Raw genomic sequence first — 22989 nt, forward strand, 5'->3', positions numbered from 1 at the left:
CACATGGCAACAACCATGTAATAGAATATTGCTGGGAAGGTTCCACCTCTACTGTCATCCCACCAACGTCCATAAACATCATAAAATAGAGGGCATTACTTTCAGAGCAGCCCACGTACTACCGGTTCTCAACTATTTTCAGGTTAAGGTCTTCTTCATGTAGATGTAGCTTCCATCTGTTTAGTACCAATAGTGTCCAGACTTCTCAAAACTATTTAAAATGTTAGCACCTGCAATTAGTTAGAATTTTAGTCACCTGACTTTGAGCACCAAATGGGAAAACATGCAGCTGTAGCACAAACTGTTCAGATGACGTCTGATACATATTTTTTTTTTCTTTCCCCACCTCTACTTGTCCTTCCAGGAATTTACAGAGATGACAGCAAGTGTATCTTCAAGCCCTCAATACAAGGCTACTTCTGCAAACAGACAGACTATGCATTTGTCATCCTGGAAAATTTAGACCCCAGCATGGTCAAGCAGGAGCTGTTTCCAGTAGTAGCAGTGACTGGCAGCTTTATGGATACCTTCAGTGATGGAGCTTCAGATGCATCATGTCGTTCTGCACAGCATCCTTCTGCTCTCTTCTCTGTACTGACAACTTCCAAACTCACAACAGTTTGCTTCCCACACCTAACGCCTCTGATTTTCAGACTCTACCTCCTCAGTGGGCAGAACTCAACCAGACTGCCCCTTGCTATTTTCTACAACGAACCCCTCAGCCTTCGTGTCTTCACTGAAGGGAAATATATTTCTCCAACTCCATCTTCCTTCTCATGGAATGAAGGGGCAGGAACCAATTATTTTAGCTTTGAGGACAATCTTCTCTATGTCCTCCTTCATGAAGAGGAGCCTGTAGAAATAGTCACTGGCATTTCTCTTCATGTGGCTTTCACTGTGACTGAGACCACTGGGGAAGAGGGTGAGGCAAATATCATGCATCGATTGGCTGATTTCTTGCAGGTTGGCCATGACCAAGTCAGAATAGTCCATCGAGTGCCAGGAGGTGAAAGCATGTTGAAAGTCATCTCAGACAATGATAGCAAAAAGAAATATCACTGCCCCAACATGACGTTTTGCACCACCTTTCATAGCAGATCTGGATCACAGAAACGAGGGAGAGGGACTGTAAATGCTCGAGTTGTGCAGCCGTCTGATGCAGCTGGTCCATCAAAAGTGCTGATTTTTGAATTTGGTGATCCACCAGGCCACCAAATAAATGAGTTCCAGCCTTCCTTAACAATTGACAGTTTAAAGATCTTGGCTAGTGCAATTATCAATGCTCATCAGACTGGAGACCTTCAGACAGCCCTGGGCTTACCAGTTGATACTCTAATGGTGAATCAGCCTGACTTACTGTTCTCAGGAAGAGATAATAGGAGGTAAGTGTGCTCCTGCAGTATCTTAAAAAAATTGTTGATGCTGATTAAAGTGGGTTGAGTGAATCGAACCACTTGACCTGCTTAATAAGATACAGAGTAAGTTCCCCATTTACTGAAATATGACTGAGGTAAAGCACATTAAAAAGTTCCCCTAACAGAGCTGTGGTGAAGTATTAACTAGAGTCCTGACTCTGATCTAGCCCAATTATCATGGCATTTTCTTGGTACTCATGGATGTCTATGTGGTATAAAGCTGTCCATGATATTTTAATCCAAGAATAGAGTTTATGCAAGTCTTGCCATGAAATTATAAAGTAGTAGGTAAACTCAGTGATTCTTAAGAGTTCAAACTACTAAAGCCCTTAACTTCTTAACAATTAAATCTATGAGTGCTTGTAAATGTCATGCCAGAAATGTGCTGTGGTAGACAAGTTATTGCCCTAAATCACTCACAGGCCTAAACCTTAGAATCATAGAATCACCAAGGTTGGAAAAGACCTACAAGATCATCCAGTCCAACTGTCTACCTGTCACCAATAGTTCTCACTACACTATGTCTCTCAACAAATGTCCAAATGTTCCTTGAACACCTTTGGGGTCAGTGACTCCACCACCTCCCTGGGCAGACCATTTCAGCCCATCCCAGTGCCTGACCACCTTGATTCATATGCTTTAATACTTAAAGCCAGAAAAAAAAAAAAAATGCAATTTTGCATTTTGTAAGTAATGTATATACATATTTGCATACATAATATATAACATGCATGGAAGATAACTTTCTGATGCAGGTGGTGAAGGAGACAATGAGGAGAGGTGTGCTTTTGGACCTTGTAAGGACAAACAGGGAAGGGGTGGCTGGGAACTTGAAGGTTGAGGGCAGCCTTGGATGCAGCGACCATGAGATAGTCATTTCATGAGGAAATGAAATAAATAAGGCAATAAGTAGGATTGCAACCCTTAACATCAGAAGAGCCACTTTTGACCTCTTCAAGGACCTACTTGGAGGCATCCCAAGGTTAGAACAGTGAAAGGGCCTGGAATTTGGTTGACATTCAAGCATCACTTCTTCCAAGCTGAAGATCAGTGCATCCTTAAGAGTAAGAAATCAGCCAAAGGTGGCAGGAAACACACAGGGATGAGCAAGAAGCTCATAGAAAAAAAAAACATAAATGGAAGAAGAGCTCTATAGAATGTGGAAAAGGGGTCTGGCAACTTGGGAGCAGTACAGGAATATTGTCAGGGCCTGCAGGAATGCCACAAAGAAGGCTAAGGCCCACTTGGAATTAATTCTGTGGGGGAGGTCAAGGACAACAGGAAAGGCTTTTTTAAGTATGTCAGTAGCAAAGTGAACACAGGGGAAAATGTGGCCCACTGCTGAATGAGGTGGGTTCCCTTGTGACAGGATGCTGAGAAGGCAGAGATGCTGAATGTCTTCTTTGCTTCAGTCTCTACTGCTAAGACTGTCCATGAGGAATCCCAGACCCTGGAGTTGAGAGAGACGGTCTGGGGAAAGGAGGATGTGGTCAGATATGATCTAGGCAAAATCAGCACAAATAAAACCATGGATCCTGATGAGATGCACCCATGAATGCTGAGGGAGCTGGCAGAAGCAATTTCCCTCTTTATCATCTTTGAAAAGTCATTGAGAACAGGAGATGTGCCTGAAGAGCCAATGCCACTCCAGTCTTCAAAAAGGTCAAGAGGGAGGAGTCAGGCACCATCAGCCTCAGCTCCACCTATGGGATGTGATGGAGGAGCTTATTCGGGATGTTATCTCCGAGCAAGTGGAAGAAAGAGAGGTTATCATTCAACATGGACTCACTAAGAGGAAATTATGTCAAGTGAACGGGCCAGGCTCTTCTCAGCAATGCCCAGTGACAGAAAAAGAGACACAAACTGGAGCACAGAAAGTTCCATACAAACATGAGGAAAATGTTTTTCACTGTGAGAGTGGCAGCAATGGGATAGGCTGCCCAGAGAGGTTGTGGAGTCTCCTTCTCTGGAGCTGTAACCTGCTGTAGGGAACATGCTTTAGCAAGGGGTTGGATTGGAAAGGTCCCTTCTAACCCAATGATTCTGTGATTTCTGTGATACATGTATGCACATATGTGTGTGGGTATGTACAGCATCAGGCCTGCACCTAATTTTAACAGAACAGTGAAGAACAGCCCTGCACTTGAGAATGACTTTCCCAGTGGGAACTACCTTTTGAGCTCTGTCAGTTAACTAGTTGTAGGTCAGCTTTGTCTGTAGTAATTTTTTGTTGATGTTCTGTGCCAAGGCTCAATCTCTGAAGGTGATTTTCTCCTCTCCTCCACAGCAACAAACAGTCCTTTCTGTCCTTCCTTCCTCTGTCCTCATCTTGCTCCTTTGAGCCTTCTTGCAGCCTCTATTTGCAAACCCAGATGGCAGCCCTTATCTGCAGAGAGAGCTGAGAGGAGCAAGGCTGAGAGGGGAGCAGACAGCAGTATATTTCAGCTTCAGATCCTGAATCTGTATTAAAAGCAGATGGGAAATATGAAAAAGGTAATATCCCATCTGCTTTTAATAGGGGACATGGGATTTGATGCCTGGCAACCTTATTGTGTACTCTCTTGATATTGCATAATGTTATTTTTGATGTTGTGCACTACTGAGCCTTACCCAAGTATAAGCATATTCCATCTATGATAGAAAGAAATTGAATTTGTCTAAGACTTATTTTCTCTAATTAATACCATATCCTCTAACTTTCTACCACTGACCCCAATACCATCCTGCTGTCTGCTGGTGATAGGAGGTGCTATTCACATGCTTAACTTTTCCACTAGGCACAGTGTGGCTTGTAGTAGTGGTGAACCCTCATTAGGGTTTGCTTATCTGGGGACATAAGAATCATTGTTTTGACTTGATTTGCTTTCTAAGTAGTACCATTTTTAGCACAAGTGGGAAATTGTTATTTGTAAGATAAACTAGTCCAAACTTTGAAGATACACAATCTTTTTTTATCCAGCTTCACTATTTTCAATAGTGTGCTTCTGTTATGATGCAGGACACCACAAAATCTGGCAGCAAAATCTGTAGGAAGTTTTGCAGTCTGTGGTAGCAAAATTTTATCCTTTATGCTATTCTAAGACATGTTGTAGAGTGTGACATTTACAGGATCTCTTATTCATTGTCTGTTACTGATATCGGATCAAAAGGAGAAAAAAGTGGAGCAACGTGAGTTACAACGTGAGTCAGGAGCAAGCTGTTGTTTTTCAGGATAAGGTCAGCAGAACACTATTAGAAGTCTATAGGTTACTGAACACACTGATATAAGATAGAATCATCGAATCATTAAGGTTGGAAAAGACCTTTAGGATCACCAAGCCCAATCCCAATCCACTCCCACCATGCTCACTGCCCATGTCCCTCAGTGCCACATCGAACACCTCCAGGTATGGTGACCACACCACCTCCCTGGGCAGCTGCTTCATTGCTATTTTGGAGAAGAAATGTTTCCTAATATCCAAGCTGACCATCCTCTGGCACAGTTTGAGGCCATCAGCTCTTGTCACTGTGGGAGGTAAGCAGGGATCACCTAGAGGAGAGGATCACCCTGTTCTGCATGCCAGGAAAGAAGCTTTTCAGCTACATATTTTCAAGCACAGATGACATTTTCACTGCACTGGAGATTGATCAACTGCTTGGCATTTGGGAAGTTATTCCTATCTTTCCATCTGAGCATGCTCTTTGATACCAATCTGAGCAGCAGCAATCAAAGCAGGGCCCTATGTTTTGTTATAAGGACAAGAGCAGGGCCAGCTTGCAGCTGCATACTCACCATCTCACTAGGGGAAGACTTGGGATGCATAGTCAAGAGAATGCTAACTACCAAATGGGAGAACCAGCTCCACACTTGTACAAACACAGCAGTGTGGGCTCCTCTGCCTGTGTTATTTATTGCTCCCCATCAGTCACAGCCTTTCTGGGATTACTCATGGCTGACATTTCTGATGCAATAAGGCCACAGATAACTTGTGAAATGAAATCAGGGCTTTCCTGTTGGGACATGTAATATCCCCACTGTCTATCTGTCTCTCTTTAGGCAGTACATGCTAGCACAGGCAAGGATAATGGGTCTGGGATTACAAGTCAGGATAAGTATACCTATGTATTTTTCCGTGGAAGGAAAAGAGAAATGTTTTCACCTCAGAGTGATGCAAAATCCAGTTGGGCTCTCAGATATTCACAGAAGCTGCACTCACGCAGGGCCAGCCTTCCTGTGGCTTCAGACTTGTGGCTCCTCTTGCTTCCAGCCAACAACAAAAAGGCCTTTGATCAGCAGAGACCGCCTGCTCATCCTGCAGCTCAGGACAGCAAGGCTGAATGGAGCCTGGGAAACCTTGCTGCAGTCAGGTAGCAAGACTGTGAGCCTGTGCATCACATTGGCAAGCCTTTAGAAAGAAAAGATATATGTGACCGTTATGATTTTTGATTTTAAATGCTTCCCCCCCCCCCCCTCATGATTTGAATATAAATCCTATGTTGAGGTTGCTTCAAGCATGGCTCACCGGTTTGGCTCACAGAAAGGGGCGACTGCTGTGTGTGCTGCAGCCTTGCACAATGGGAGGAGATGCATAGAGATCACATAGCTTTCTCCTTCAGTATATGTCTGTGTTTAAATGTATGCTGCAGTGTATTCATAGACAGGAATCTCTCTCTTGCAAAGTTTTCCTCATATCAGTATGTATATAAAAGTACAAGAGAGCACAGCAACAGAAATATGGTGCAAATTTCTGTGGGTGTCTTTACACAGAATCAGAAATACAAAAGCCAGACAGTCTTCCAGATGCCATTTAGTCCCCATCCCCAAAATGGAGCAGAAAGTTCACTGATGCCTGATGGAACTTTAGCATGTTGCATACGGAAATTTGCAGGCATTAATCTTCCCTTATTAAGAGCTGTGTTTAAGGTAGCATGTGAAAGATAATGTGAATAAAGGAATTAACATTGATTGAGACTCAAGCAGTAAAAGTGAAGCAAATTGTCAAGGAACTGCTCATTCAGATAGCAGCACCAATCCAGAGAACTAAAGGATAAGTCAGCACTCATTGCCATATCACACAGCATGCACTCAAGCAGGCAGAGTTAGAGATGCAAACTGCATTAATGCTGACACATCCTGACCCTGGCAACAACCTTCGTGCAGGTTTTAGGCAGGCCATTGAATGTAATTGCTTTAAGAAAGGGGGAGGGGGGGGACAACTTTTTTACTTGTGTAGGAATCATACTTTCTCTCCCAGGGTGGGCAAGGCAGGATGCTAAAAGCCCTAACCCCAGAGCTGCAGCACTGGAGGCTTTATCAGTGCTTTATCTGGAGCACTCAGATGAAGTTAACTTGCTGTAAGTATCTTGGGAACATTCTTCAAATACAAATAGCTGAGCCCCCTTTTTGGCCAACATCTCTTATCTTAGCTGGTAGATCTTTAAGGAAGCTTTCCTCAGTGTGCAAGAGCTCTCCATCCCCTGATGAAGCTACTTAGGAAAGGAAGCTAAAGACAGCTGTGGCTGAACTGGGACCTGCTGGTCAAACTGAAGAGCGAGAAGAGAATGCCCAGGCAGTGGAAACAGGGACAGATACTGTGGGAACAGCATCAAGAAGCAACCAGGATACATAGGGATGAGGTCAGGAAAGCCAAGGCCTAGCTTGAACTGATCTTGTCAAGGGATGCTGAGAAGAACAAGAAAGGCTTCTGCAGGTGCCTCAACCAGAAAGGGGAAGTCCAGGAGGGTGTACCAACCCTATGAGTGACACAGGCAAGCTGGTAACAGCAGACAAGGAGAAGGCTGAGGTACTTAACAACTTTTTTGCCTCGATCTCTCTGATAACTGCTCACCACACAGCCCTCAAATGTTTGGTTTGGTAGGATGGGACTGGGGGAGCAACATCCCTCCTACTGTAAGTGAAGATTATGACCACCTGAGGAACATGAACATCCACAAGATTGTGGGTCCTGATGACAGTGCACGTCCCTGTTCATTGCAGGGGAGTTAGGCTAGATGGTTTTTAAAGGTCCCTTCCAACTCTAAGGATTCTGTGATTCTATTCAGCCATATAGTTAAATTATGGAACACATGGAAAAATTTACTGTGAAACTTAGAAGGTTTCCAATCAGAGGACTGGGATTCTGTAATGGGCTGTTGTAGGAGTGATGGTATGAGAAACCTAATGGGATTAAAGTGGGTGCTAACCACATACAAACAGTGTTATATCATGTAAAAAGTCATGATTGTATTGTGTTGTAAGAATCAGGATGAATTTCAGTGTTTTGTTCTTAATTCCTAACTCTTTTCAAACTGGTAAACAGCAGTTCAAGGATCTGCCAACGTGAGGTGCACACCATAGAATCACGTAGAGGTTGGAAGGGATCTCTGGGGATCAGCAAGTCCAACCTCTGCTGGAGCAGGTTCCCTATGGGAGGTTGCCTATTTCAGACATATTTATGTGCAGGTTGCTTGTAGTGCCACAGTACAGAAAACTGCTGGGTGTGGTGGTGTCTGTCCATAAAACTGAGTGCTTGACTTGGGGGAAAGAGAAAACGGGGACAGAGTAGTCTGTCCGTTTGTATGCAATCCTTGTGTAAATCCAGTGCTTCCATTGGAAGTTTTCAAAGGAATCCCTGAAATATCCCTTTGGACAACAGACATGGGGCAGATAATAACAGATTTTCATCAGTGCTCACCCAGACTCAAGTTTTACCCACACTGTAGCTGTGACGGAATCCACATCTTGCTCCAGCTCTAGACTTCCAAAAATCAACCAGCTCCTTTGTGAGAAGGGAGCAGGAGGGAGGAAGGGGGAAGGAAGAGCAGAGGTGGAGAAAGCTGGAGTTGGGAAGAACTCAGGAAAATGAGTGCTACCTCTGTCAGCAAAGAGGCAGGTCTCCGTGGGAGGAAGGAGGGATTTATTGCCATATTTTCTCTGCAACAATATGGATCTTTGAGGGATTTAATCGTTTAAAGACGAAGGGGATCAGTCCAAGGGGAGACTTTACTGGTTCTCTGCTTTTTTCCCAGAGGCTATAGCTGTTGGGATCAGCTCAAGGGTACGTCTGAGAGTCAGGAGGATACCCATCAGCTTTCTAGAGACTGGAAAGAGACCTGATCCCAAGTCAGGCACTCGTCTGCTTGGCTTACATACCTATGTGATTTCCCCCTTAACCATTAATGGAGCCTGTGGTAAAATCTACACCTTTGATGATTTCCATGGTGTGAACGCACAGCACAGCTAAGTCTCTGAAGGGTCCATCCTGTCCCCATTCTGACTTGCTCAAGGCCTCTACTGGTAGAGCTGGGCCGGTGTGACATTGCAGCGAGTGACAGCTGTGTTGGCTCTGAGGTCAACCCGTGTCAGTGTCACATCTTGACACTCTTGACATCGCATGGAAAAGGGAGACAAATTCTTCCACATGCTTTGTTAGCAGGAGCCTGGTGAGCAAAGGGTTAAGTGGCTTTGGTTTCCGTGTCTTTGTAAGGATGTGTGTACATATCTATATATGTATACGGATATATATATATATATATACAGCCCTCAGTTTGGCTGTAGGACCTGGCGCCCGCAGGCCACAGTCACATTATCATCTGGAAATTGGATAACGACAGCACAATGACAAATCCAGGTTGCTTGCAATAAGGTGCTAATCCCTTTGCTTTAATATCGGAGCAGCGTGTAATGATGTTTGGACATCACTCCAGTTTACTGACGACCCCACTGGGGCCAGCAATAGAAGCGTACAACTGTCTAACAAGCCGTCAGGTGACCGCCGTCGTCAAAGCAACGGATGGTGCAATCTAATCTTCCCTCCATCCCTTCCAGCTCCCAATAAGGGCCGGATTATAGAAGTGGCCCATCAATGCTTGGTAACTCGAATCAATTAACGTTAATTCGCACAATGCTATGATGTATTGTGATCACTTTCATTTCAGAGAAGGGGGAAGAAATTGCTATAATTCACCTAAAATGAGGTTGTCTATGGTGCTGAGGTATTAATTGGGTGTCCATATTAAATGGAAAAGGAGCATGGTAGTGAAGGAAAAGTGGATGAGTGACTCTCTTGGCTGCTATTGACCTATCAGAAGAAGACAGTGCCCTTTTCCTTTGCTTTTATCTATTACAGTTTTCCCTATTGCGTGTCAAGTTGATGTATTATAAAAAATTCATTTGGTGACCTTTCACCCCCCTAGCAGATTAAACAATTTCACTGGGATGGCATCATTAACAGGGCCTTGCATTTAATGATGATTTCTCTAAAAGGCCACGGAGATTCGATTTTAAGCTAACAGATTTATTGCACTATTATAACATATCGTAAAAAACTGTACCACCTACGGACTGGTTTTAGGATAGAAACTGTTTAAGAGTTTATGTGGAGCTTAAAGTGATATTACCTTGGGATATGCAGCGGCGGTGAAGCTCTGACCTCCGGCATGATGCTGCTTACATTCAATAAAAGACATTCCTCTGACAGAAAGCTTTGGGAGTGTGTTATGGAAGAGACCTGGGTTAGCTCCTCACCATGAGCAGGTAGAGTTCTAAGTACAGGTATTTCCACTCAGCTCCAGTGATTAATGGAAGCTGCTAATGAAGTTGGAGGGTGTTTCCTTTCTGTTGGATGGACTGGTTCTGAAGGGTCCTCTCATCCTACCTTACCTTTGAGTGGGTCCAGTAGGGTCCTTCTGTCTCTTTTTTTAGGATGACTTCTCATTGCTCCAGCCCGTAGGACCCTTCCAGCTGTCTCCGCCAGGCAACTGCTCACATTCAGCCTTTGGTGTCACTGGGGTCATAAAGTGGAAAAGGAAAGCTATCTGAGCAGGGAGGAAGGTTGTCTTAATGTGGGAGACATGTCTGGATGTTCCTGAGCCACTTTTTCAGAACTTGTTCAGTCTCACCAACTTATCTGATGCTTTCAACTGCCTCAAAATATCCAGCTTTAACGAAGACATCTTTGCTTCAAGAAATGAATGCCCTCCAAATGATTAGATAAGGAAGCATATTCCTCTTGTCCAGCCTTGCCACAGAGCATAGCTCAGTTCCTTGCTTCTTACCCCAGTTCATCACCAACCCAGGCCCTGTTGCTGTGTCTCCATATGCATTTAGGTGCTCAGGTTTTTTTATTTTAGGTCTTACTGCTCAGCCTACATGTAACAAGAGAGACATCAGCAACCATGGGTCCTTTCTGCCCAACAGCCCCATCCTCATAAATAGACATGATCAATATAACTTTGTTTACTTGTTTATTAGGGAAAGCTGAAACCTGCTTTCCACTGTAGCTTCTGTTTCTGTCTATAACATGGGAAATCATGGGAATCTGCTGAAACATCCAGCAGAAGGGGCACAGGCACCTTGTGTATGGCCAACCTCATCACCATATGACAACAGAGGACACTTCTCCAAAAGGCAAAACTACTCACAGCCATTCCAGTGAATCTGCACCTACTTTGCTGTATAGAAGTCCTCAGATTGTCTGTCTTTTCACTATGGCAGCATCCTCCTTGGCCCTGCCACCTCTTTTCAGAAGCAAAATAAAAACCTCTTGGCTTTACCAAGTGATGCATCTTGATGTTATCATACCAAAAATTCTTCCCAAACTCCTTCCACTTTCAAAGATGTATACTGATGCCATGCTACTAGTACTGCAGGCATATCCAGACAATAGTTTAATTAAATTGTGTTTATGAGTAAATTAAATATGCAAGGGACCGTGCTCTGTCAACAAGTTCAGATTATATGGATCAGCCCATGTCCATAAAATTAAATCCTTTCTCACATCATTTCAGAGTGGCCCCAACCAAACTGCCTGGGGAGAAGAGTCTCTGGCTAGCTTCTAAACCATCTGGGAGTTGTCTTAGGCTTTGTTATTGGGCCAGAACCAGAGTCTGTGATGGGCTGTCAGTCTGTCATGCCTTGATACCTGCAGTAGATGCTCTGATTTCTAAAATCTCTAACTTCCTTGCTACTGAACAATTGGACTTGGTGATCCTTGGTGAGCAGTTTTTACGCACCCGAATGATTCTATGATTCCACAGAGCAGACACTTGCTTTCTTACAGAGCCTCAGCATCTTCATTAGACCACAGCCCTGACAGTGGAAGGTTTGGGAGCCTGACCCTGAGTTTACTGCTGACCCATGTATCATGAGCAGTGCCTGCTTGCTTGCCACCTTTAGGAGAGCTGCAAGGCACTGAGCAGCTGAGCTGCTTGCTGTCAAGTGCTGTCAGCAGGGAATTTCAGACCAGCCTGCTCCTTACCAGTGTGAGATTTCAGGGTGGTAACAAAACAGCATGCTCTTCGTGTCCATCATGAGGAATGCAGATTTCCCTGCTCCAGCCCTTCTGACGCACAGCAATTTCCCGTCTCCCAGAGGCAGAGCTGTGCCAAGAAAACCTATTTTCCTAGCAGCAGAAATCAGCAGGGAAGCAGCTGGATGCTCTGGTCTTCCACACCAATACCCAAGCATAGGAGAGTGACTTGCTGCACACAGGGCTGCACCCCGAGGCAGGGGCTACCTCAGAGCAGGAATAACATTGGGCCATGTAGAATACAAATGCCAGGCTCTGTGCTATGCTAGCTGGATTCTCATCACCTGCAAACAAACACTGGTTCTTAACCATATCTGTGTATTACTTTTGTGCCTTTTTTTTGTTGTTGTTGTTGTTATGATTGGGTTCTTTTTGCATCTTCCCCTTCCCTTCCCTTCCCTTCCCTTCCCTTCCCTTCCCTTCCCTTCCCTTCCCTTCCCTTCCCTTCCCTTCCCTTCCCTTCCCTTCCCTTCCCTTCCCTTCCCTTCCCTTCCCTTCCCTTCCCTTCCCTTCCCTTCCCTTCCCTTCCCTTCCCTTCCCTTCCCTTCCCTTCCCTTCCCTTCCCTTCCCTTCCCTTCCCTTCCCTTCCCTTCCCTTCCCTTCCTTTCCCTTCTTCTTTCTTTCCTTCCTTTTTAATTTCTTCCTTTCTTCCTTCCTTTTTTTTTTTTTTCCTCTTTCTTTTTCCATTTGCTCTGTTTGGAGAGCAGGAATTTCTACTTCCAACAAACAGATTTTGCAGCAGGCTTCCTTTATGTGCAACACAAACACCATTTTCCCATGTAAGGTCTGGAGTGTGGAGCTGAGGCATTTCATTCCAACCTTTTTCCTGCTTTTTAGCAGTTTTAAAGAAACTGGGGAGAGAAACTTAATGTTTTTGAGGGTTTTGTTGTTGTTGTTTTGGTTTTTGTTTGCTTGTTTATTTGTTTGTTTTTGGGTTTTGGTATTTTTTTCTTGCTTAAGAAGCCATGTCAAGATTCACTTGAACTTATCTGGACTCAGTTGGAACCAGAGAGCTCACAGAAATTGCTGAACTCCACCATATCAGGAGTGACTTGGTGTGTTGTGCCTGAAGTGGGTTTAAGTTAAAGTGCTGATTGCTCATTAAGGAAGGAGGTAGAAAAGAGCACAGATGAATGCCTTGGTGCCTTTGACGTGGATTTCCTATGTATCATTGCCCTTCTGAATTTCCCACACTCAAAAAAAAAAAAGAAGAGCCAAGCCAAATGTTCTTTTTTTAAAAAAAATCCTTGAGTCAGCTCTTGAGACTTCAGGTGTCATTAAAGCTTTAATAGCTATGATGACAGGGAATGGCCTCAAGTTGCTCCAGGGGAGGTTCAGGATGGATATTGGGAAAAATGTCTTAGATATTAGATATCTTAGATATGAATATCTTAGATATTAGAAAATATTCAGTGATAATGCACTGGAAAGGGATGCTCATGGATGTGGTGGAATCACCATTACTGGAAGGCATTCAGGAATCATACAGACCTGCTGCTAAGGGAATGGTTTAGTGGGAAAATATTAGTGGTAGGTGAATGGTTGGACTGGATGATCTTGGAGGTCTTTTCCAGTCCTGGTGATTCTGTGATTTTATTTGGTCTTCCAGTGTCCATTTTTCAGGCCAGTATTTTTCTTCAGCTCCAACATAAGCAGTTTCTGCTTTGTAATGCGTAGTAACACCCCCCTCAAAAAATCAAACCCTGAGTTAAACCTAAGGAAACTGATATTCCATATATCTTCTGTTTGTAAGCACCTTTAAGCAGGCTCTGGAGATGAATGAGTGCCTTTCTTCCTTTCATTTCAGACAATATGAAACCCCCAGTCGCTTCACGACAATTGCAGATTAGAAGTATATATACATATACACATATATATGTAAAAGAGATGCTAAATGACACAAAGCACTGAGAGAAGGAATGAAATGATGTAGGCTCAGAATAAAATGTTGGTTCTGTATTCAAATGCAAAAGCCCTCTCCTGGGATTCTCTAATTTAAATTTCAAGTCTTGGAAAACTGATGTCTTTCAACGGGGTGTCTGTATACTGCTGTATATAGGTGCACAGACTTCACAGATAATGAGAAGTAGTGCAGGAATTATGAGATGCAGAAATGCATTAAAGCACTATAAGTGCTGTGCTTGCGTAGAAGAACTGAAATTTTGTTTTTAGAGGATCTCAAAGATACTTTCTGGAAGTGGTTCATCTGGACAGTAAGTATTTGCAGCCTCCATCATTCTCAGTGCAATGGAACAGAGACTTTGGGGGCCATGGTATTACAGTTCTCAATCCATAATTTCCTTGTCTAAGAGCCGTTTATTTTTTACATTTCTCAATTTCCCATCTGCAAACAGGATAGGAACAAAGAGATCGTTTATTAAAATTTGATATTGTTGTCTCTACAAAATGATGCTTGTTTCACAGTTCCATGCATGCTGCTCTCATCCCACGAATCGAAGTGCCACCATAAGGTTAATCAGTAACTTTTTAGTCCTACTCACGACAGACATGGAATATTGAATCATAGAATCATAGAATGGTTTGGGTTGGAAGGGACCCTTAAATCATTCTGTTCCAACCCCCTGCTATAGGCAGGGACACCTCCCTCTAGACCACATTGCTCACAGCCCCATCCAGCCTGGCTTTGATTGGATGGGACTTTGAGCAACCTGGTCTAGAGGGACCTTTTCTATGCAGACAGCACAGTAGAAAGTTCTGTGAACAGAAAGTAACATAGCGCTGTTAATTACCTCTGGGATTAGCTTTAGGTATAAATAGCAATTTTCTGATTTATTTATTTCTTTGTTTGTTTATTTTTGCACGTGAAACAAAATGGAAGCAGACAGCACCCAGGAACCTGTTTGTATGTGAGGCCCTATAGCATTTCTGTTCATGTGCAGCCTTCAGATGGAGAAATCGAAAAGCAGCTTCCTGTGCAGCCACAAATCGTTTTCCTGGATAAGAAGGTAGGATTTGCCCCTTTGTGAGTGGACATTTTTATTCATACTGTATGATTTTGACATTTCCAAGCAATCCAGAAGCTATGAGACTGACCGAAGTACAGCGTAGAATAGCTGCACAAATACATATGACAAAGGATAGCATAAATAAGCAGTCATTGCTATTGTGAGATGTCTTTTTCAGCTTCTCCCTGCGAGTGTTAGATCTGTGTTGGAGAATCAGTCGTGTGCAGTTTTCTGACATGGTCCTGATGCTTAGTGGATAACTTTGAGGAATGAGAGACCTTCAAAACAATTACGAAGACTGACATTCTCAGCTGGATGGGACTCTGAGCATCTAATGGAGCTGTAGGTGTCCCTGTCCATGGAAGGGTGGTTGATCTCCTTCATGATCTCTTCCAACTCTAGCAATTCAATGATTCTGTGATGACAGAGAGTGTCTAATGGTGCCTCCTGGTCTGGCCAAGCAAGTCTGCACAATGCAGAGCAGAGCTTTGTGGAGGTCAGCATATCTAGAACGTGGTTGGCCATTCATGTGATGCAGCACAGCCACGCCAGAGGTACGAACACAAGTCTTGGAAGTAGTAAAGTAGGTCCAATGAGTTCTCTGCTGTTGGTGAATTGCTGTTGTTTTACAGTAAAGCTGGCTCTGGATATTCATTCAACATGAGACTTGTTTTACAACCGTTAGGCACGAGACTTCCAGCTTCTTTCTGTTTGTCTTCAGTCCTCTACACATACTCATCTTATGCTTTGGGCTGTGCAATATGCTGCTCAGCCTGCAGCTCCTGTAGAAGGCGTTTTCTACTATTAGAACGAACTTAGAAGCCACGATTATGTCAAAGTTATCTACTTAGCTTAATTCTTCTGTTTTGTTTTTCTTCCCAGGGTCGAAGAGTTGACACACTGGGCCCTCCCTCAGAACCCTGGGTTGTTTCAGCTCACCTCAAGGGCTCCTCTGAGGCTGTGCTAAAAGGTTTGGACGTGTTTTCTTATGGCAGGAGTTACAGCAAAGCAATTATGGGAAGTGACGCTGACGAATTTATGGTGAAATCCTCCCAGAAAAGGATTGGGTTTGAAATTTAGCCTCAATGATAAAAAAAAAAAACAGAACGTTGAATTGGAAGAGGTTGTGTGGACTTCCAGGTTGTGTCTTTATACAAAGTGTTTTTGTACTCTGGCAACTTAAAGGGAGCGAATCCAATAGTTTATCTTGAAAAGATTTATCATAGATCAAAAAATGAACGAATGGAGAATTAGAAATCCCAATACCTGATTTGCAGCTAATGTTAATTAGGGTAATTTCCTTAGAGTCAACGACAATCTGTTTGTCCTAGAAAATGTTCAGGCCAAGTACAGACAGAAACAACTGCCTATTGTTTTTAATTAGCATACTTCAATGTGAAAATGTTTTTCATGAGGGATTTAAATGTTTCCCTTCTGGTCCTCATTTATCAAAAGACCTGAACTCATGATTAACTCTAAGCATGTGAGTATTTCCCTTGAGGTTATTGAGACTATGAACACGCTCAGATATAGATCCTTGTTTAAGTATAGTGCTGAACCAAAAACCTGTGGATGATCATATGCTTGTAAACTAGAAAATGGAAATGAAATCGATTATAAAGCATCATAATGTTAATTGCTAAAACCTTTAAATGTAAGCAAACGGTGTGCATGCTGAATACTGAATCTTCCTAATATCAGTAAGGAATTGTTTGTAATAATAAGGCCATATATGTGTTAGCTTTGATTTAAAAATTAACACTTGGAGAAGATAAGTGTTTCTCATGCCATAGATAGAGTTCTAATCCTTTGGGCCCAGTTCATGTTTTTGTTAATTAGAAATAGCTCCTACCTTGTTGAAGTTCTGTGTTTTCAGGATGGGAAATCATTTAGTCTTTTCATTTTAGGCTTTTCATGCCTTCTTAGGGAATCTAGACTAATCTAAGTCTGAATGTTGAGTTAGCTACTGGCCAACAGTGAAGGAAGGAAGGAAGGAAGGAAGGAAGGAAGGAAGGAAGGAAGGAAGGAAGGAAGGAAGGAAGGAAGGAAGGAAGGAAGGAAGGAAGGAAGGAAGGAAGGAAGGAAGGAAGGGAGGGAGGGAGGGAGGGAGGGAGGGAGGGAGGAAGGGAAGGAGGGAGGGAGGGAGGGAAGGAAAGGAAAGGAAAGGAAAGGAAAGGAAAGGAAAGGAAAGGAAAGGAAAGGAAAGGAAAGGAAAGGAAAGGAAAGGAAAGGAAAGGAAAGGAAAGGAAAGGAAAGGAAAGGAAAGGAAAGGAAAGGAAAGGAAAGGAAAGGAAAGGAAAGGAAAGGAAAGGAAAGGAAAGGAAAGGAAAGGAAAGGAAAGGAAAGGAAAGGAAAGGAAAGGAAAGGAAAGGAAAGGAAAGGAAAGGAAAGGAAAGGAAAGGAAAGGAAAGGAAAGGAAAGGAAAGGAAAGGAAAGGAAAGGAAAGGAAAGGAAAGGAAAGGAAAGGAAAGGAAAGGAAAGGAAAGGAAAGGAAAGGAAAGGAAAGGAAAGGAAAGGAAAGGAAAGGAGAAGAAATGCAAGACAACACAAAAGAAAGAAATAAAAAAGAAAGAGAAGTCACTGCAGAGAAATGCAATTCACGTTCTTTAAAAGATACATGCATCAAATTAATAGTCAATAAACTCCAGCAAAGAATGAACTGCGTCGTACAGATGTTCCGCATGTAATAGTTTGCTGCAGTTTTTCCTTTGACAAACGTCCTTATTGTACTCGTCTTTTGAAGCGTATGAAAGCAGCATTTAATCGAAATGGGTCCTGTCTAGCACACTGAGGCTGCTTCATCTGACAGCAGCCAAACTGCCTCATGGAAAGTAGTTTAGCACCAAATTAGCTTGCTTCTGCGTTAAATACCAGTTTGCCTGAGAGATCTTTGTGAAGACTCACATATATATCTATAATATTCTGAGCTTTGAAGCATATGTGCCTGAAAGCAGATAGTCTATGTTGAGGAGTACAGTACAGTACTCCAGGCTTCAGTGCAGACAAGAAATGGCAGTTATCAAGTGTTTGGATGACAGAACTCTCTGTAACAGTGGTGTTATGGTATCAGAGATGAGAGAAATCATGGTAGTCAAGACATACTAGCATAAAGAAGGTCATATATAGCATGTAGCATGCTTCTGCTCGAAACCCCCTCTCTAGCAGTTGCTGGCCATGGTTCAGAAGTTAGCACAGCAAGAAGAAATCTCAGTTGGCTGTTTGAATGCAGCATAGAATTATAGAATCATAGAGTCATTAAGGTTGGGAAAGATCTTTAAATCATCAAGTGCAACCCCAGCCCACCCTCACCCTGCCCACTAACTGTCTCTCAGTGCCACATCTACCCTTTTCTGGATCACCCTCGGGGATGGTGACCCCACCACCTCCTTGGGCAGTTGTGCCACTGCATCACTGCTCTGAGATCCAACCTGATATCCAACCTGAGCCCCCCTGGCACAACTTGAAGCTGTCACCTCTCGTCCTATCACTGTTTCCCAGAAGCAAAGACTGACCCCCACCTCATCACAACCTCCTTTCGTGGCACTGTAGGGATGATGAAATCTCCTGTGAGCCCCCTCTGTTCCAGACAGACCCATCCCAGTTCCTTCAGCCACTTCCCATAACACTTGTGCGCCAGATCCCTCACAACTCTGTTGTCCTTCTCTGGACACGTTCCAGTGCCTCAATATCTTTCTTGTAGTGAGGGGCCCAAACCTGAACACATTACTCAAGGTGCAGCCTAACCAGAGCTGAGTACAGGGGAGCAAACATCTCGTTCTTCTGCTGGCTGCACTATTGCTGATCCAAGCCAGGATTGCCATTGGCCTTTTTGGCCACATGGATAGTGGCAGAGACTGGAGAAATTGTTTCCCTTGGATTACCTTGCAGTCCACCAGCAGAGATGCTTTAGTGCTAACTTACATGCCTAATAGAGACAGAAGATCTTGCCTTCTTTCTTTACTTTTGAAGGTACAGGCCAGGGTGGGAGAGCATAATGCTACAGTCACAGATACAGATGCCTCTTTTGGTCAGTCTCCTGTTCATAGACATGTGTGAAATAAATGCCATTTATTTTCTTTGTGCTTTCTAAGATTGTGTGAGTGCATTTGAGAAGCAAGGAAGTGAAAGAGAACTGGACATCTCTATGCAAGTCTTTACATACAGCTGGAATGTAAAGATGATTCCATATATTGATAGCTAATATCCTTGACGTTTCGCAAACTTAGGTCATTAGATCATTAATAAAAGTACAACAGGAAAATCCAAGCTGGGATGAGTTTATCCCAAGCCATAGAGAGCTATGGGAACAGAGGAGGTTTGATGCTGTAAGATATTCGTTGTTATGAGATAAATTCTTGCAGTCAAAAGCCCTTCCCCACCTGCTGAGCATTGCTATGGATGCCTGATTATAAAGTGTCTCACAATGTTTTCTGCTTCCCCACTTTCTTCACTACTCAGGGTATTGGGATGGAAGGATATAAACATGCTCCTCACATTCAGTCTTAATGCACCTTCACCTCTATTTCTCGACTGCAATAAAATGCCAAACCACCTGCTTCGTAAAGCAAGTGGCGGCTACGTGTTGTCTCCAGGCAGGAGAAAGTCTGTGTTTGTGATCACTGGATCAACTCCAGCATCCAAAGGAATTTCTGACTTCTCGCCCCCACCTGAACTAACATTTTGGAATTTGTCAGTCTTTCAGATTTTAGCCTTTTCACTCCAAGAGTCTGAATGAAGCCCAGACCCGGTCAACATTGCTCGAGGGCCAATACTTGGCCAGTACTCAAAAACACACACAATAAAATGGAGATCCAGTTGCAAAGTAAATTACAAATTTTAAAATGAGACTACAAAAATAGAAACCGTAACACACGTAAAGGCTGGATCAGAAAACATTCCCTTACAGCTTAGAACAAGAGGTAAAGTGACGGCTAATGTCTCTCCTAGGTTTCATTTTCGTGCTCCCCATGCTAGTTTTCCAACTGAAAATCTCTCCTGCATGATCATAGGATCATCACCATAGACATTCTTCATGGCCAAATCCCTTTCAAAGCTTCTGGCAGGGCTGGAGAAAGTTCGGAATGTTTTATCAGTAGGACAGGAGGTCTTACTGATACTCCCTGCCATGAACAGGGACACCCACAGCTCCATCAGTGCTCAGAGCTCCATCCAGCCTGACCTTGGCTGTCTGCAGGGATGGGGCAGACCCTGATAAAGATTCTGTTGCTCCTTTTTTTTGAAGGACTTGAGTCATGCTTATCCGGAAGCTGCTGATGGCAGTTTGTTTTTTAAATTGTTCTGCAGGGCTCACTGAAGTACAGGTCATAGGTGGACGTGCAAGCTTTTCCAATCTGGCTGTCTCCAGCTCAGGCACCAACTGGAACCTCGTGTTCACTGTCACATCACCACCAGGTAAGATCCACTTTTGGCATCCTGTGGCCAAAACACTGAGTTTATAAAGAGAGTTATGTGTAAAGTTTCTCTTCTGCTATTATGTATGAGTGTATATAAATATAACCTGATGCCTTTCAGGTACAAAGAAGCATAGGAAGGAAGGAGAGAAATAGCTCCAAGAGGGGTGAGGAGCTGTCTGTGCAGCTGCACAAAGCCCTGCTGAATATTCCTTTGAAAGACTGGAGATCATTTTCTTTACCCATGTTCAGAAATCCTCTCAAAATGGAGTAGGTGTGAAGAATGAAGGGAAGAAAGAGCATTTTTTTAATGAGAAAACTCCAAGATAGTGTGGCTTGGTTAAACTGGAAGGCAGATATATCAGACAGGTGACATGACCAGGTGGAAGGGGCTAATGAAAAATATCCGAGCTAAAAAGTTAGAATATTACTTACGTTTAGAGATTTAGAGTGCTTTTTTTTTTTCTTCTTCTTTTTCTTTTTTTTTCCTGAACACTGTATCTCAATAGATAAGAAATATGTGAGCAGAAGATCAATTGCTTTTGGGTGGAACTCGATACACTTGTGGATATTAATGTATAACACAGCACATACAATAGCATGGATTTCTAACCCAAGAAATCCTTTCCTACCCTGGATTTAAACCTATATGTTTTTTAAATTATTATTGTTTTATTTTTAATGAGAAACCTTTGCTCTTCCTAATCACAAGTGACTGCTCAACATCAAATGTTCCCTGTGTCTTTGCAAAGGGAAAATGATGGTGCAGGAAATACTAGAGGTGAGCCTCCAGAGGGGGAACATCTGTCCATGTGAGGGTGGATGCAGCTGAACACCCACAGCTCCCATTGCCTTCACTTCAGGGAGAGCAGATGGAAAATCAGCACCTCACAGGATCTGACTCTTTAGTGGGAAGTGTGGCTTAAAGAAATGTGTTTTAAAATCTACTACACAGGAGTCACAAAGTCTTCTTTCCTCTGAACGGAGGTCAAATGCAGATCTCTTATGAAACAACAAGCTCGTCAGTGTTGCAATGAGATGTTTAAAGCTGTGAGTAAAGACAGCTAGTGCATCCATGTAGGTATGACCTGTGCAAATCAGAGCACTGAACACTTAATATGCACTGTAGAAGCAAACAAGCAACACCCTTTGCTCATTTGTAATTGGGAACCAGGCTGTAGTCAATAAAAAGACTTTTAATACTACCAAACTCTTCCTGAAGATATTTGCTTATTGTTTGGGATAAACAAACAAACATTAAACAAACAGTAGGCATTTGTGATAAGTTTCAATGAATGTATTTCTGGCATAAGTGATTCAGGCTTCTTCAATTTGGAGACAACTCAGAAGATGCTGCTGTTGTTGAATACAGTCATTTCAATTGTTTTAATGGTGGTTCCTGGGGAGAGTGGTCTGTTCATAGCACTGCTGCATGGTCCTGCTCCTTGTTTTGCAGTAACATTTATTTATGTGATATAGATCCCAGTGGGCTCCATCCACCCACTTTCCATTTAAACCAACAGCAGCCTGCTTGAAAACTATCAGTGTGAAATGCAGCCTTTAAGAACTCATCTGTGTAGTGTCTTCAGTACCTATGAGGTTACTTCTCTCTTCTAAGCTGAAGTTCATACATGCCTATGTCTGCAGGCAAATTTTTCCCAGCTGAAGCTTCCTTCCGACACTGTTCTGATGAAGCTCTACTTTGTTTGGGTGGACAGTAGTGATACAAAGCTAATTAGTTTCATATAAAAGCACTTACAGCTAGTTATCCACATCCAGAAACCTCCACCTGACACCGCTTCACATTTTTCAATGAATTGATGAAAAAAGGTTTTTCATTTTTATTATTAGAATGGGGACTAGAAGTAAAAGAAATATATGCATGTTGACATTATTAAGACAGTGGCGTTTGGACTAATAATAAGTGGTCCAAGGCTCATGCTAAGTCTAGACTCTGGGAGGATGTTTCCTGGGGGAGTCAACCCAGATCTGAATGTGCCAGGCACTTTCACAACTGAAGGTTTTGCATCAATTTCTTAGGCCTTAGATCATGTATCAGTACCACTGAAAAAGCAAAGACACAAGGGATCAAAACCCTTTTGTATTTCTGATGTTGGAAGTGAGCAGTGTTCGTCATCTTCCAGACTTTGTAGCTCAGATGTGGAGAGCCAATTAACTCTTGGCCACAGATGAGCAGAGCCTGGTTTGATTCTGATCTCATTTGGAGAAAACTGTGGGATCTCTGAGTGAAGAACATTACCCAAAGTTTGTGTGCTTTGAAGTATTTACAGTGAAATGGAAACATGCAGCTCTAGGCTGGATGGAGTTTTGAGCAAACTGGTCTGGTGAGAGGGGTCCCTGCCTATAGCAGGGGCTTGGAACTAGAGGATCTTAAAGGCCCTTTCCAACCCAAACCACTCTGTGACTCTGTGAGTCTATGATTCCTGTTGATATGCTCACTGTCATTATGATGTGCTTTCATGGATTTAAACTAAATGCTAGTCAGTGTTTCTAGATTCCCCATCATTTACATTCAAATAAGTGACATGTTACTTGCAAAAACTGCACATGAATCAGCACCTTTCTCATTGCAACCAGTTTCTCAGTCTTGTTAGATAGAATATGCACATTTCCTGACTGGTCCTGATCTGTTTTGTCTCACAGACAAAAATTTTCTGAACATATTTTCTGGGTTTGGTAGCCTGCACAGTTAAATACAAAGAGACTGTCTCTGCTTCAGGAAGAACTTAATGCTTGACAGCTATTGAAGAAATGTTGTTACATATTTGGTTTATCCCAATACTCATTCCTGACTCAATATTGTTGGTTAATGTTGGATGTGTGGAAGAATGGACTTTGGGGCTGTTTCTGCATGCATTTTTAGAGCAGTAAAACTGTGGGAAGGCTA

General features: G+C 42.9%; 1 protein-coding gene across 1 annotated transcript in view; it reads left to right on the forward strand.

The window, feature by feature from the left end:
* PKHD1 (PKHD1 ciliary IPT domain containing fibrocystin/polyductin) overlaps positions 1-22989 on the forward strand; it is a 242386-nt gene that overhangs the window by 210939 nt on the left and 8458 nt on the right. The window contains exons 60-63 of the mRNA XM_090136629.1: positions 365-1382; positions 14547-14670; positions 15553-15640; positions 19975-20082. Coding sequence (XP_089992755.1) covers positions 365-1382; positions 14547-14670; positions 15553-15640; positions 19975-20082 — 1338 coding nt within the window. The remainder of the gene's footprint in view (positions 1-364; positions 1383-14546; positions 14671-15552; positions 15641-19974; positions 20083-22989) is intronic.

This window comes from Phasianus colchicus, chromosome 2, assembly GCF_987193195.1.
Source record: "Phasianus colchicus chromosome 2, bPhaCol1.hap1.1, whole genome shotgun sequence".
Taxonomy (NCBI): domain Eukaryota; kingdom Metazoa; phylum Chordata; class Aves; order Galliformes; family Phasianidae; genus Phasianus; species Phasianus colchicus.